The sequence below is a fragment of the Colletotrichum truncatum genome (genome assembly GCF_014235925.2).
Source record: "Colletotrichum truncatum strain CMES1059 chromosome Unknown Contig_0005, whole genome shotgun sequence".
Lineage (NCBI taxonomy): Eukaryota > Fungi > Ascomycota > Sordariomycetes > Glomerellales > Glomerellaceae > Colletotrichum > Colletotrichum truncatum.
In genome coordinates, this window is record NW_027222402.1 from 1,087,582 (window position 1) to 1,101,968 (window position 14,387).

The window sequence follows — 14,387 nt, forward strand, 5'->3', positions numbered from 1 at the left end:
ACTGTGCGTCGTCATAAAGCGGATACCGCCAGAAATTACACACACACTCTATCATAGATCGGCTCCTCTGACTTGAGGACTATTATCTGCCAGTCTAGGCGGTTCACATGGAAAATTGGAGCAAGCTCAAGCGACAGTATGACTTCAGCAGACTCTTGCGTTAGAATTGCGTTAGAAGAGAAGGGCGGGGAAAGCATTTGCGAAGGAGCAATATGGCTCGGAGACTGGAACAAATGGCGCAGAATTATTGGTGTTGGGTTTGACTTTGGCGTTGGAGCGATGGTATTTTTGTGAGAAGTTTCTTTTTTCCGGTGTTTTGTAGCATTGGGTACGAATGGGATCACAGTACAGAGGAGCAGGTTTTTTTGCACACACATCAGAATACGATTACAGCCCTTGGCTTAACAGACAGCATCAAGCATCAGCGATATAGACGCATGAAAGAGTTAGAAAGATGGGAAAGCCTTATGTAACAGTAATGGCAAAAATACATTTGAGAATCATGTTAATACTTCTCTCACATGCTTTTAATATGACCATTTTCACGTGTTGTATGATCTGAATTCTGAAAGCTTTGTGAAACGAACAAGTGATTGTTTAGTGCATTGAAAGGAGAAGCATGTGTTTTGGAATCACGTCATTTTTTTGGATTTCTGACATGAGGCCCGAGAACCAGTCTTATCTAGACTTTGAGATACTAAGCCTAGATTTTGAGACAAGGTACGTCGATGTTATCAGAACCGACAAAAGTACATTTCATCGACTGCCACAGGACAACAGGTACGTGACACGTGGGGTGCTAGCCAACCCTATTCTGATGGTGCGTTTTGGTCGAATAATGACCATTATGTGTATTAGTATTTGGAGAATCATAGGTTTTGAAATGGAATGGTGTGTACCCGTTGCCTTGTGGCAGTCGATTGGATAGTTTTCGGTAGAATGCCCTGGAGTTATCTCGGCCAAATGCTCTTTCACAACTTTGTTCTTTTTTGGAGATGCACTTCAAGATTAAGATTGAGGCTGGAGGCCTACCGTCGTTTCATCCACTCGCTGCGGTGATGGTATGACCTCCCACACTCACCTCCTCCTTGCATAATGGATCAGGACCCAGAAGATGACATCGGGACATTTTAAGCGACTCGATGATAACCGATGGGTTTCATTCCTGTTCCCAGGAACAGAAAGGTATTTGGAATGATGGACTGGCCTAGATGTGTGGTAACGTCCCACACCCACTTCTGGGCACCCCCCACATTTGGGCACCCCATTTACACCAAAAACGCCGTTTTTCGAAATTCTATATTAAACTAAATACTTTACTTATTAAAGAGAATAAATATATATTAAATAGATTAAGACTTAATTATAATACTTAAGTAGCTATATACTAGTATTATTAATAATAAGTATTATAAATTCAAGGTTTAACATTTATAATACTAATTTACCTAGCCTATATCTTAATATATAAAATAGGTAGAGATATTTAACTAATATGATTAGAATTTTTAAGTAAGATATAGTAGATTTATATATTCTTATACTTAGTAAAAAATTCTTTAAGCTTAGAATAATATTTTAAAATTTCCCTTAAGAAAAGTTTCTATTATAGAATTTTAACCCTTAATTATACTATATTTACTAAAGTAATACTTTTAAATCTCTTTTAGATATAATTATATACTTTTAATAAGTATAAATATTAATTTCCTAGATTTTTTAAATAAGTATATATAAGCGAAAATATATTTTCTAATGTTAAGGAATACTAGTAAGTTACTAGTATCTACTAACATTTTAAAGCTTTTAGTTTTAAACTTCTATATTATAACTATTATTATATTTAAACCTTTATAAAAAATTAGATGGCTATAATTATACTTAACATAGTTTATATATATTTTCTTTTCTTAGTAAGTATAGTAGTTAGTTTAATATAGAATTTCGAAAAACGGCGTTTTTGGTGTAAATGGGGTGCCCAAATGTGGGGGGTGCCCAGAAGTGGGTGTGGGACGTTATGATTTCCCAACAAGTCGAATTATAAAGTATGAAGGAACCCAGATCCGTAATTGGCGAAAGTGACGTTCTCTGAATTTTGAAGCTGTGGCATCGGATGAACTCACTTGGCTGGTGCGTAGGAGCCTGGTATTTGGAGGGAAGGTGTTGCATGCGACTTGTTGCTCTCTCTGAAAGGTACCGATGTAAGTAGCATTACACCGCTTATTTTGATTTTTCCAAAAGGATGCTGGTAAATGTCTGTGGATACCGATTTCAGAAGGAACCAACAGACACGAGATGCTGTTGATGAACTCTATGTTGGAGGCCCTCCGCCAAAGAACCTTCAGTCATATCATGGTGCCAACAGACATTGGGAATGGAGAAAATTTGCCATATCCAGCGTGGTTTGATAAACCAGCTTGAGATAGAGAAAGAAATCATGGACTTTTTGTCTCTTGCTCCTGTAAATTCGGCCTCTGAACTATTCACGGTAACCATTCCTCAACAAACCAACAGCTTACAGTAAAAAAATATCACCAACATGGCTAACCAGGAGATTGATTACATCTTTCATCATGTTTTCCTTCCTCCCCAGCTTCCTCAGTCCGATGATTTCAGTGTTCACTATGAGACGGCACTTGTTTCATGCGTTCTTGATTGTCTTGTTAAGTTCAAAAATAATGTGTCAAAAGAAGAGTCAGCGGCTGTTCAGTCAGCGATTGGATTGATTCAAGCCTTCATTCGAGTTCATATCGATCTTGCAGGCACGACTGCTGTTAGTGAATTCGAGCTCTGTGAAGTTTTGCGGGACCTTGACTGTGTGGGTAGGTTACGCATGCTATCCTATGACTTAGGTGCATCAACTTACAGTTGTACAGGCGGAGTCGTCCCGCTTCATATCCGAGCGCAGAACGCCGGAGTCCTAATTACCAAGACAATCAGCGATATGCACATCGAAACATTCGAGCTGTCTCCAGAGAACAAGGCTGTCGTCTCGACCATTGGTCGACTTCGCAGGTGCTTTCCCGGCTCCGCTATAGCCATTGACCTTCAAACGACTTGTCAGGAGGGCTTCATAGAAAATCTAGCTGCAACGTTGGCACAAATGAGTAGCCAAAGCGCTCCCGACACTCAGCCATTGGTCAAAAAAGCAGGGCAGCTCCACCAAGAGATTCGAGATACGACACACCCCAAGATAGTCACCGAACTCCTCAACGCCTATTTGCTAGTCCTTGGACGCCCCCTGCCTGGCACAAGGCTGTGGAAGAACACTAGAGAAGAAGTCCTTTGGAGCGACTGCCACCTCCCATGGCGTAGGTCGCCCACGTGGCTGCTGATTCGAGTGGCTTTGCAGCTTGTGTTTGGTCGACGATGTGTGGAGTTGGGGCTGTCTGAAGATCTTTACAAAATCTTCATGCTGTTTCTCGTGGCAGAGATCCTCAATCAGAGTCTGGGGAACGAAATACCTTCAGAGACTCTCATTCTTATGAACGCAAAAGTTTCACGGCGTCTTCACAAGTTGGAAGACGACCGTGAAGGGCTTTGGCTGTCACACGTTCGCCAGACAATGTGTCGCGCCAACGAGATTCTCGCCGCGAGATGGTCGGCAATCCAGCAGCGGGACGCTCCGCCTCTCAACCTTGATCGCTTGAGAACCTTGGATTTCGAAAAAGACACCATCATGCACTTACCTGAACTTGACCAGTTTTTGGCTCAGCTCTGCCACCGGCAAAAAACGACTGAGCCCTCTGACTTCACTCCAAGCTGGGCTCTGGCCAAGACTAGACCAGAAACCCTTCCTGACCTGAGTTTTACACACGATCGGGAACACTTGACCTTTAACTTGGAGTCTTTTGAGGTCTGGGTCGAATATCACCTCGAAAACTGGTTAAAACGTCGCATGGACCAAAAAGACACAGATGCCTGCGCTGAGCTTCGCCAGCTTATAGAGGGGTATCATGTAGTTGCGAGCGACTTCTACTTGGAAAACCCAGAAGAAACATCGATCATGCTACTTACAATACTGGAGCTGTGGATTGCTTGCGACAAAATGGCCGTAGTCTTGTATCCAATGCTGTTAGAGTATGACCCCGGTATCCCGAATGACATTTTCGAGAACTTTCTCCTGCCACTCAGGCAACAAATGGCCCGATTACATCGAGCGGAGTTATATGTTCACTGTCGTTCCAAACAATCTCGCTTTCCTGCTCCAAATATCTATACTGATTTCGGGTCACAAAACTCTTTTTCTGTCCGGTATTTCAACCAATCAGCCAAGCACCAGAGCCTGCTCAATGGTATTCAAGCCGAGGCACAAAGAGACCGAGGTGCGAAACATGCTGAATTTGAAAGGTTGCAAGCTAAATATCAGAGCATAATGAGGGAATATAACCAATTATCTTGCACCTATGAAACCTACTACAGCCATAAACTGTATCAAAACGTTACCAGGCACAGTGGCAGCTGCAAGAAACACCGCTGCCTCAAAGATGCCAAAAACGTCGTTATCCAAATACATGAGTGGCCGCTGCCTACACGCCAGTTGGAAGCAAAATCCGTGGTTTTTGAGCTATCTCTGCCGTCATCTTTCGGGTACTGGCGAGAAGCCACTGTTTTCGCCCTCTTTTCCGTTTTCAGAGTCAAGCAACACGGCGGACATAATCCTCGGAATCGTTACACCTTGGGCAACTATCGAGGGCTCTCGGAGTATTTTTCCAGAAACATCACCTCGCAGCATGTATATCTTCTTTCTCAAGATAAACCTCATACTGTCACTCATCGCTGTTCTTTAGCGGTTGGGACTGCGACCACATTTCAAGTTTGTCTGGATAATGCTCTTCACTACGAGTACTTTAATGAGTATAGAAGTAGCATGCTCACCAGTTTTGACCCAACCCAAGAGATTCCACGACGCTGTACCTACAAAATGCCAGAGCAGTCCTCATCGTTGGATCGATTTTTGTTCAGGCCGGCTTCAGAGCCGAATGGCCCAACACCCAACACTGTCATAGCCACGCAGTCGAATTGCCCTGATCAGATGGCACTGGACGAGTACAAGGCGCTCTGCTCGATTCCACTAGGATTCAGACTGCAATGGAGCAATATTCTAGTTCAGCTATTTTCTCCATCTGTGGACTTCAGAAAGTCGGAAACACGGTTGGCCACGCTTCAATGCATCTACCAGGCAGGCCCATCATGCGGTGATATCCTGAGAGAGGCTCACAAAACTTTTGAAGATGTCACATTTTGCGAGAAACTTCTTGAAGGCCTCAATGAAGCGACGTTGCGGTTCGAACAGAATTGGCAATCTTCTATTGCGCTGTGTACTTTTATTTCTATTGCAATTCGCCTGCTCTCCTTAACGACTTGTTTTAGCATACGGTCAAAATGCTTCGAATACTTGGAGAAGGCTCGCCGGATAACTTTTGCTTGGGCCTGTAGTCTCAAAGATAAGGCCCAAAATAGCTCAGGTGAAACGGAAAGACTCTTGATGCAGAAGCGAGAGATGGAGTTTGCATTGATTTGTTCTGAAACTTTCAACGTCGATGACGCTTTCCGAAGTAACGTCCTCTCAAACAGCAGTAACATATCAATCTTCATCCAATGCGCTATTATGATTCAAGAGAGCTGTCATTCGCACCTGAAGACTCTTGGGACGCCGCTGCAACACCTATACTCTCGATGGCAAAGGAATTGTCTGCACTCGTATCAAGTCCTACTCGAGAAAATTATCATACAAAAGACCAGTGCGCTTGATGACGCGCTTTCTAAGTCCTGGTCGGAATACAAACGCAGCGACCAGTGGCACATTCTGTCACACAGGCATGGTTGTTGGCTTACGACGAGCACTGGCGTGCCAGGCGAGACACTTCCAGTTCATTATTGCCTCGTGACTGGAGAATTACTTGTGAATGGGATGCCTTTAGATCATCTTCCAAGTCAATATCTACAACATCCTATCTACGCGGCACTTTTCGGACGTTTGTCTTTAGAGATCATGCCCACCTCAGTCGCCGGATTGAAGTTCTCATCGAGGAGACTACATGCTGGGCATAGTATTCATTTAGGTATGGAGAAGGATCCCAGGGAGCCAAGTCTTGATCTCCTAGTGCAAGCCAGAAATAAGGACTCAAAGTTGGAACTCATACCACACAAATATATTCAAGGAAAGTTCCCCATCGACTTTGTAGAGAACTACATCCATTGGTACAACTATAATGATAGCTATATTGAGTTCTGCGACATCTCAACTCCCTGGACTCACTCTGCGACCAATTGGCAGTTAAGGCACTTCAACGACACCAATGTGTGGAAGCTAGTTCGCGGAGAGATTTCGCTCGTCAATATCAAAAGTCCATCGGCGCGTTTACTTGGGAGTCTGTTGGAGCCGCTGGAAGATTCCTCATGGATCCACATATCTCATCATAGCCGAGAATCGTCTTTACAGCTCGATCTTCCGCGGCGTCGACTTGATTTCTCATTGAAGTCTGGGGAGACCTTAGTCAGGTCCAGGCAGTTCCGCGGCATGTCCATCGATGAGAATCAAGCCATTGGAACCCTCGTTGGATTACGGGATAAGTTAATTCTCAAGCACGACAAGCCCCGGCACAGCCTTCTCTCCTTAGCTCGGAAAGTACTCGTTCCAGAGGGCACTGTCTCAAATCGGAAAGCGGCAGATCATGTCGATGTCACAATTTCCAAGGATGAATCTTCCAGGGTCTTGGCCTATGAAGTGGACCATGAGCTCGGCCGAATTATCAGTAGCAGTCGGCAAAGCAAGCTTTTTATCGCTTATCTCCATGCCTTGACATCATTTGGTCTACCGGATCCGTTGACACGGCAAAGTGGAACAGAGTCGTCGTTGTCAATACTTACTTCAGCTTCCATCATGTCGATTGATTGGCTCACTACTGAGAACGTTGACATATTAAGACGCCTCGCTTTGTTGACACCTGGGAGAACCTACTACCCATCTCATGAGCGCGTCATGCAGACAGTGACGTGGTCGCGTACCCTTGGGTGTTTAGCACAACATAACCTTTTCCTCGAGTATGTTGTCTCTGTTTTCAAGATCGCAGAACGATCAAAACTATTCCATCCAGAAGTATATGTTGAACCGCCCCGCCTCGATCATGTCGTCCCAGAATTGTTGAAACGAGATAGCATCCGCTCCTCTACGTTCCGAGTGTCGAGATTTGGAGCTGAATGCCACGAAGTTGACTATGACATTATATATAAGTCCAGGGATACTTCTGAATCCAGTCAGAAAACCAGGGCGTTTCAAATTGGTCGCTATTTTTACCTTGGGCTGATCTCTCTCTTTCAGCCACCTCCGGTAAACCTAGAGAATCATCTTTGGACCTTTCTTGCATCTTGCCCTAAAGTCCTCGGCCACGACAGGGTATTTGAGTCCGAAGGTGTCATGTACAGCTCCGACTTGATTCTGGGTTCTTTGGATTACATAAAGAAGAATTGGATACTTCTACACCGCAATCTCCATGCTGTTAACAGGTTCCGAACGATGATTTGGATTGTCACACTCTCATTTGTCGAAATCTCTGACATACATATACTTCAGATGCTTGCTAGATTCCACACAGATACCACACTGCAAAAAGTGTCCGCACCTTCAGCTGACAGCTTCAACCTTTCAAAGGGGACCGAATACGTGAATGAAAGAGTCCGTAGCGCTATTGAACCAGGGTTCACGTCTTATGGACTATCTACTGAGCGGTTTCTCGCACATTTTAATTTCAATGATGATTCTGAAAGCCTCCAGAAGCTACGAAACCTGGATTACTATTCCGAAAGAACCGCCTGTCAGAACCACGTCGTGTCCTGTTTACGGAAACAATGGCCTAGCAGAACTCCGCATAAGCCAGCTATTTCTGGCTCAAAGGACATTCACGAGGAGGATTCCACAGCAATGACCGCATGGCCGAATTACATCGATTGGAACGTGGTCAAAGGTTCGATCAAAAACTTGTTCGAGAGCTGGTTCGATAATGGCCAGTTCAAGGAATACCTGGGGCAACTAGCCCGTCAATCACCAACTCATGATGTGCCAATTGTGATGCCGAGCCCCCAGTTAAAGACTAAAGCTTGGACGCTTAAGCGAAAACCTGGCTTCCTCGGTTACGATGAAGTCTTTGGAGAAATTTCCATTTTCCTCCCCAAGCCAGAGACTGGATCCTGAGCGCGGAATGTCCGCAGCTTACTTCGAGCCCGGATAAGCGGCTTTCAGAATAGGGTTGGGTAATACCCGCGGGTACCCGTATGGGTAGTACCCAAAACTACCCGTGGGTAGTTTGGGTAAACCCGAATTACCCACGGGCAGTCCCACTATATTTACCCGCGGGTTGAAAGGCCCGTGGGTAAAACGACCCATGGGTTACACTACCCACGGGTAATTTTGCTACCCACAAGAAACGCGGGAAATACTGTAACTAAGATAGAAAGAAAATATAACTAGTTAGTTATAGGGAGAAAGAGTAAGTTACATAAAACATAGATGGCTAGAATAGATTACTACAAATATAAGAAACTAATAGAGAATAATACGATAAAGTCGGAGTAAAATCAGAGGAACAATGTATATTTAATCGCTATCCTCGTCAGGAGAGAGTTCGACAAGATCTAGCCGAGTAAGTCTCTTCCTTTTGCGACCCCCAAGCTCGGAGAAGTTTGGGAGTTCTTGGGATACAGAAGGCGTAGGTGAGTTGCTAAGTTGGGAAACTTGACTCGATAGTTTTGGCTGTTGAGAGCTAGATAAGGATGGCAGCTCCTCATCTCTATCGCTAATATCCTCCTCTTCTACTGAGACTTCGTAAGGAGGCGGGGAGGGAGCATCTCCTGTAGCAGTAATAGAGATCTTAGTAAGATCATCAGAGACCTTCAGATATCTCTGAATATCAGCTTTATCCAATAGAGAAGAGTAGTTAAAAGCTTCTCTAATAATATGCTGGCGCTCTTCAGATGCTTCAGTGATATTCGTGTCATCTAGAACTTCCTTAAGTGTGGTTTGGGAAAGCCAGGCCTCATTATTCTGGCTCATTTTGATAGTCAAAGTATCAAAAATAGTATCAGCCGAAAGGTTGAACCGAGCGTAGTGACAGATATGGCGAGCAAGGCTGAATGATCGCTCTAAGGGTATTGACGTCGGTTGAATAGATAAGAAGTCTCGAGCCATGCGACAAATACCATGGAATCTGGGATAGCTATTGTCTAGGCGGACCCAAAATTGCTGAACAGTTTCATCAGGGAACATAACTAAATATAGTTATTAGCTGTTAAGCCTAGTAAGATATGAGTCTTTATCTTACCAATATTAAAAAAGTCATTACAGATATTTCGTGCGTCTTGGGATGATGACATTTTGCCCTTATAATAGGTTAGTACAGTGAGTTGCTACAATAGATTGCTACAAATACCCTTTTCTTTGGACTGCGTGATAGTAAACTATACAGAGTGTATCGGAGTCCTTCAGTTGCAGCTTTTTGAGTATTGGTATGGCGTTCCGAATCTTGATGGTACTGCTTTGTATATACCTCGATAAATTCTTGCTGTACTCGAGTTCGAAGTGAGGCTGAAGAAGGAAGGTATTCGAAGTAATTTGCGAATTGGAATCGCGTGTCAAAAGTACTCGAAACTGATATCCCAGCTTCAGGGGTAAGGAGAGTTGCAATACCATATACCTTAAAGGAATCCTCTTCAATTAGCTTTTGAACGTATTTTTCCAGCTTCTCTTAGCCCTTTTTCGTAGCAGCCTGAAGGATTGATATCTAAGTAAAGTCTTTGCTAGTAACTTTATCTTTAAGTGCAGAGGCGCAAAAGTACAAGTGAACTGTTGCAACTTGTAATAAAGTAAAGGTATGACCAGGGGTAAGGTCATTTAACCGGCTGAGGATGTTTGTAAAGAGTAAAAACGGGCTGGTGATATCAAGCAGAATATCAAGAGCCTCCCAATCGGTCTCCACAAGAGAGAATTGTTCCTGTAGAGAGTGCTTTTCAACCCAAGCTGAAATCGTTGTTTTAAGCTCTCTTGCGCGGAGACACATAAGTGTAGTAGAGTTCCACCTTGTCTTAACATCGCGGAGGAGGCGTAGTGGTCGCTGGCCAATGCGAGTCGATTTCTGGAGGTCGAGAAACTCTTGCGTCTTCTTACTAGAAAGCTTAAGGGAAACTGCGAGGTCACGAATCTGGAGGTATATATGTTAATATAAAATCTTATAACTAGGTGAAGTATCTAACCTTTTGAATAACAGCTCCAAAAGGATTTTCCCCAGCAGTAGAATCTTCAGTATCAAAATCATCGTCAGAGTCCTCTTAATCTTTAGCTCGAGTAGTAGAAGGCTCAAACTCTGTAGAGGCTTCTACCATCGAAATTCGAAGAGCCTCAAAAATCGCTCGAACAACAAGGTTGAAAATATAGGCTAAACAGCGAATATGATATATCGGCTGTACTATGGATGTCGACCCTTTTGCAAGTTCTTATGCTAGGACTTTTGGCTTAAAAGAACTTGCGTTGTCTACAGAGACTGTCTAAAATCGAATTGTCTTCTTCGTCCTCTAGCGAATATTTTCTAACAGAGTCGATAAAGCCGTTGCTTGCTTAGAGGCTATATAACTATCTATCATATCAATAGCACCAAGAAGAACCTGTTATAACCTCCAGTGCTTGTCGATAAAATGGCATAAAACACCAAGCAGTGAATATTTTAACCCAGGTATACTCCAGATATCAATCATCAGAGAGACATAGCTACCAGGCGGAATTAGCTAAAGAGTATGGTGTTGAATGCGTAAGGCCTCCTCGGATATCCAGCTTCGGAGCGTCTTTCGAGATGGGAGGTAGTAGAGAGGATTTAGGTATAAACAGAATTGCCGGAAACTTAAGTTGTCAACAGTATTAAGCGCTAAGTTAGATCTAACAATATAGTAAACTAATGCTTAATGCTCCGAGACTGCTTTCAATTAGGTACCCTAGATTGCGATTACTACAAATGATTGCTATAATGACCTGTAAAACTTACAGGCACCTGGTTTGCGCCTAAACGTCGAGTCTTACAAGACTTTGCAGCAAGGTGTCGTTGCATAGCACTTATACCAGAGTTTTTGATTGTTAGATGATTGAAAACTTGGTGATAGTGCTTGTAGACTAATTTTGGCTCCCCTAATGTTATATAGTAGCCTTGGTGAAAGTAATCCTAGAATGATACTCGGCGTTGTAAAGTCCATAAGGATTTGGCGAAGCGTTTTCGTTCAGGTTGAGGGGATTTGGACAACGGTATGTGTTTGCTAAGGATTACCTATTGGAGATACTATAGCAGGGTTTTGAAAAACGAGAGAAAAGTCTAGAAAGTCTCAATAACAAATAAAATGATTTCCGACTATATCTATAAACCAGAAGGTAGAGTATTAATTGTTAGAGTCTGCGTAGAATTTACGAGCTTGAAAGCAGCAGAACAATCGGATGCAAAAGGGTCTAGCCCAAAAGGGTCAGACGCAATTAAGTTCGACATCATACGTAGTAAGAATTACCTTTAGTGTAAACAGGAAGTAGTTTGCAGGATTACTACAAGATGAATACAAACATTTGATTATATGGCCTTACGTAAATTTCTATTTTAGGGTTTCTGACTAATACGTTTCGTACACAAATCTAAAAGCTCTGAATTCTCCTTCGACTTGTTTTTTCTCCTACTTACATTCATCCTTCAATGCCTCGCTTATCAACTAGCCCTGTGTCAGATCAGAGCTCTCCGCTAACAGTGGAGGGCTCTTCACCGCCAAATAGTTACCCCTCATCATCAGCGAGGGGTAATCCCCTGAAACAGCCAATTACAGAGATTCGGGAGACTCTGCCAAGAAGTTCAAGTCATGCAACCTACTATAGCCAGGCTAGCCCAGACCTGAGTCAACCAGAATTACCACCGCTGAAGCGGAACTTTGCGACGAAGTTGGCGAGACGAACAGATACTGGCCAACCACCAACCATTGCACGGAAAGTTCAGCTGAACTTCGCGCCAAAGAAGCAGCTAAAAGCTGCTCGAAAAAAGCCCGTCCAGATCACTAAACGCCAGAAAGTTCGTAGATGGAGGCCTAGTAGTAAGTAAGAAGTAACTCTTTATTGTTTAATTACTGAAATGTGAAGCAAATGCACTTCGTGAGATTCGAAAATATCAAAAGACCACCAATCTTTTAATTCCGCGGAGCAGTTTCGCAAGAGTAGTTCGAGAAATAACACTTGATCTTCCACTAAGAAACCGCCATAAGATCCGCTACCAGTCAATGGCTATAGAGGCTCTCCATGAGATGAGCGAACAGTTTCTAATCAACATGTTCGAGAGTAAGATATCCTATCCTGATCTTCAAACTATTATATTAACATAAATATTAATAGATGCAAATCTCTATGCTATTCACGCTAAAAGAGTAACTTTGTAGAAGAAAGATCTTGACTTAGTTAAACAGTTAATAAAGAAGATGGGAGCATGGAGTGCTAGATTGTTTTAGCAGCTATAGATTACTACAAACGATTGCTACAATACGAGAATCAGACTAGAGAGAATTCATGTCCTTATTCATGCTAGCCTTATTGCTAATTCTTAATTCTTAATCTGTCAAACAAACCCTCTCGCTATGCTTATCTGCAATTATAGAGAAAAGTCAAGCAAACGAGTTAGCTTCTGAGCCAACTCATGGACCTGACGCCAGTTGTATAGCGCTTTATCCCGAGCAAGGTCAAGCTTCAGGAAGAATGGTATCAGCTTTAGTATAGCTGAGAACTTCTTATCCATCGCAGATAAGATGTTGGCTGTTTTATCGAGAGCAGTAAACTCTTCCCAAACTTCAGCAGGGCCCAGAAGCTCCCAAACACCTTTCTTAATCATCGAGTCACTGATCTCAGAGAACATAGCCTTCACTAAAGGCTTTGGAGTAGAGGCATATCGGCGCTAAGCTGTAGTAAAGAGAGATCCTTGAATCTTGATGGCTAGGCGGTGCGCGAGTGCGAATTGGCTGAGAATATTAGTATTACTACAAAGGATTGCTACAATTAAGCACTTACGTCTTCTTCTTCTTGACAGAAGAATTAAGAACCAGGCGTATCTTCTTCTTCTTAGACAAGCGGTTCAGGTGCCAGTACTTAGCGAGTGCAAACCAAAGAAGCACTTCCTCTTTGGTGAAGATGTCGCCAGCTACTGGAAATTTAAAGCCAGGTCGAATGAAGCCATAATCCTCCATCGCAGCTAGGGTAAAGGCAGGATTGCTGTTCAGCCGCTTGACCTTGATGTAAAGTATCTCAAGAGTCATCTCCCAGGTATTACGGAAGAACTGGTATTCTCGGATCTGGTTTTCCTGTCTGTTTGTTAGCTATTGCTATAGTAATTAATTATAGTCATCCAGTTACCTAGATCATCTTGTCGATAATCGCATTCGACTGCTCAGCAACATTAATGGTCGGCAACTGGTTATCAAGGTCAACGTCAAAGTTGAGCATGCCCTCAACTCCATCCAGGTTTTCCTGGGTAGCCTCATCAATCTCATTCAAAGGGATATCCTCCCAAGCCTCGTCTTCATCGTCATCGACGATATTATAGGAGCTAGACGAGACTGGGCCAGTCATCTGAGCTAGCAGCTGGTCTGGATGGTTGCCTTTGAGGAAGCTAAAAGCACTTGAGCACTGATTTGAAACACCAAAAGAAATAAAAAAGAACTCACTATCGTGCATCAACTTGCTGGATTTCCCTAGCCTCAAGGGCCGCGCGCTCATCAGCAGACGCACTGATGTAGGAGCTTTTAGCCCTCAAGGCTTTAAGCTTGCGGGATTTCTGCTGGTTGATCGACTTCTTCGAGCGATCAAGTGCCTTCTGCTTCTTAGTCATCTTATCGATGCGCTGACGAGACTTCTTGGTGTGCGCGTTGTCGGAATAATCCTCTTCAGCTTTACGCTTGGCTCCAGCACCAGATCCAAGCGGTCGGCCTAGAAGAGATTAGTACAAATGATTGCTACAAAGCTAGTGTAAACGTACCGCGATCCTGTCCTGAGGACATATTTTACTACTATTCCCTAATTGATTTAATAAGTCAAAACTAATAATTATGAGATCAAAGTATCAAATTACCTTAATTGAGAGGCTTGTCGGTACGGCTAGGTGTTAGTAGTAGAGGTAGGTTGTAGTATTGTCTAGGGAGAAGTTTTCTAAAGCTTCAGAACCTCACAAAAAAAAAACAAAATACGCCAAAAAGTGGTCTGTGCGCAGCCGCGGCTTCTTGTTTTTTTTCTCAAAAAGAATCTCTTTGAAAACCTCTGTTCAGTAGTTATCTATAAAAGATTCTATATTGATTAGACCTAGACTTATATTTCTAGGAGTCCTACCTGATTCATG

At 43.2% G+C, this 14,387-nt stretch overlaps 3 protein-coding genes across 3 annotated transcripts; 2 read left to right on the plus strand and 1 right to left on the minus strand.

Annotated features, from left to right (window-relative positions):
• Positions 1 to 2,539: 2,539 nt before the first annotated feature.
• CTRU02_208326 (uncharacterized protein) lies at positions 2,540 to 8,194 on the plus strand (the record flags this gene model as incomplete). Its single annotated transcript, XM_036725735.1, has 1 exon — positions 2,540 to 8,194. The coding sequence occupies one exon, from the start codon at positions 2,540 to 2,542 to the stop codon at positions 8,192 to 8,194; it is 5,655 nt and encodes a 1,884-aa protein (XP_036582449.1).
• A 3,523-nt stretch (positions 8,195 to 11,717) lies between these two features.
• On the plus strand, positions 11,718 to 12,444 carry CTRU02_208327 (histone H3; the record flags this gene model as incomplete). Its single annotated transcript, XM_036725733.2, has 3 exons — positions 11,718 to 12,105; positions 12,152 to 12,346; positions 12,401 to 12,444. The coding sequence occupies 3 exons, from the start codon at positions 11,718 to 11,720 to the stop codon at positions 12,442 to 12,444; spliced, it is 627 nt and encodes a 208-aa protein (XP_036582447.2).
• A 618-nt stretch (positions 12,445 to 13,062) lies between these two features.
• Positions 13,063 to 14,052, minus strand: CTRU02_208328 (uncharacterized protein; the record flags this gene model as incomplete). The annotated part of the gene is made up of 4 exons (XM_036725732.2): positions 13,063 to 13,356; positions 13,451 to 13,664; positions 13,720 to 13,981; positions 14,031 to 14,052. The coding sequence occupies 4 exons, from the start codon at positions 14,050 to 14,052 to the stop codon at positions 13,063 to 13,065; spliced, it is 792 nt and encodes a 263-aa protein (XP_036582446.2).
• Positions 14,053 to 14,387: the final 335 nt, after the last annotated feature.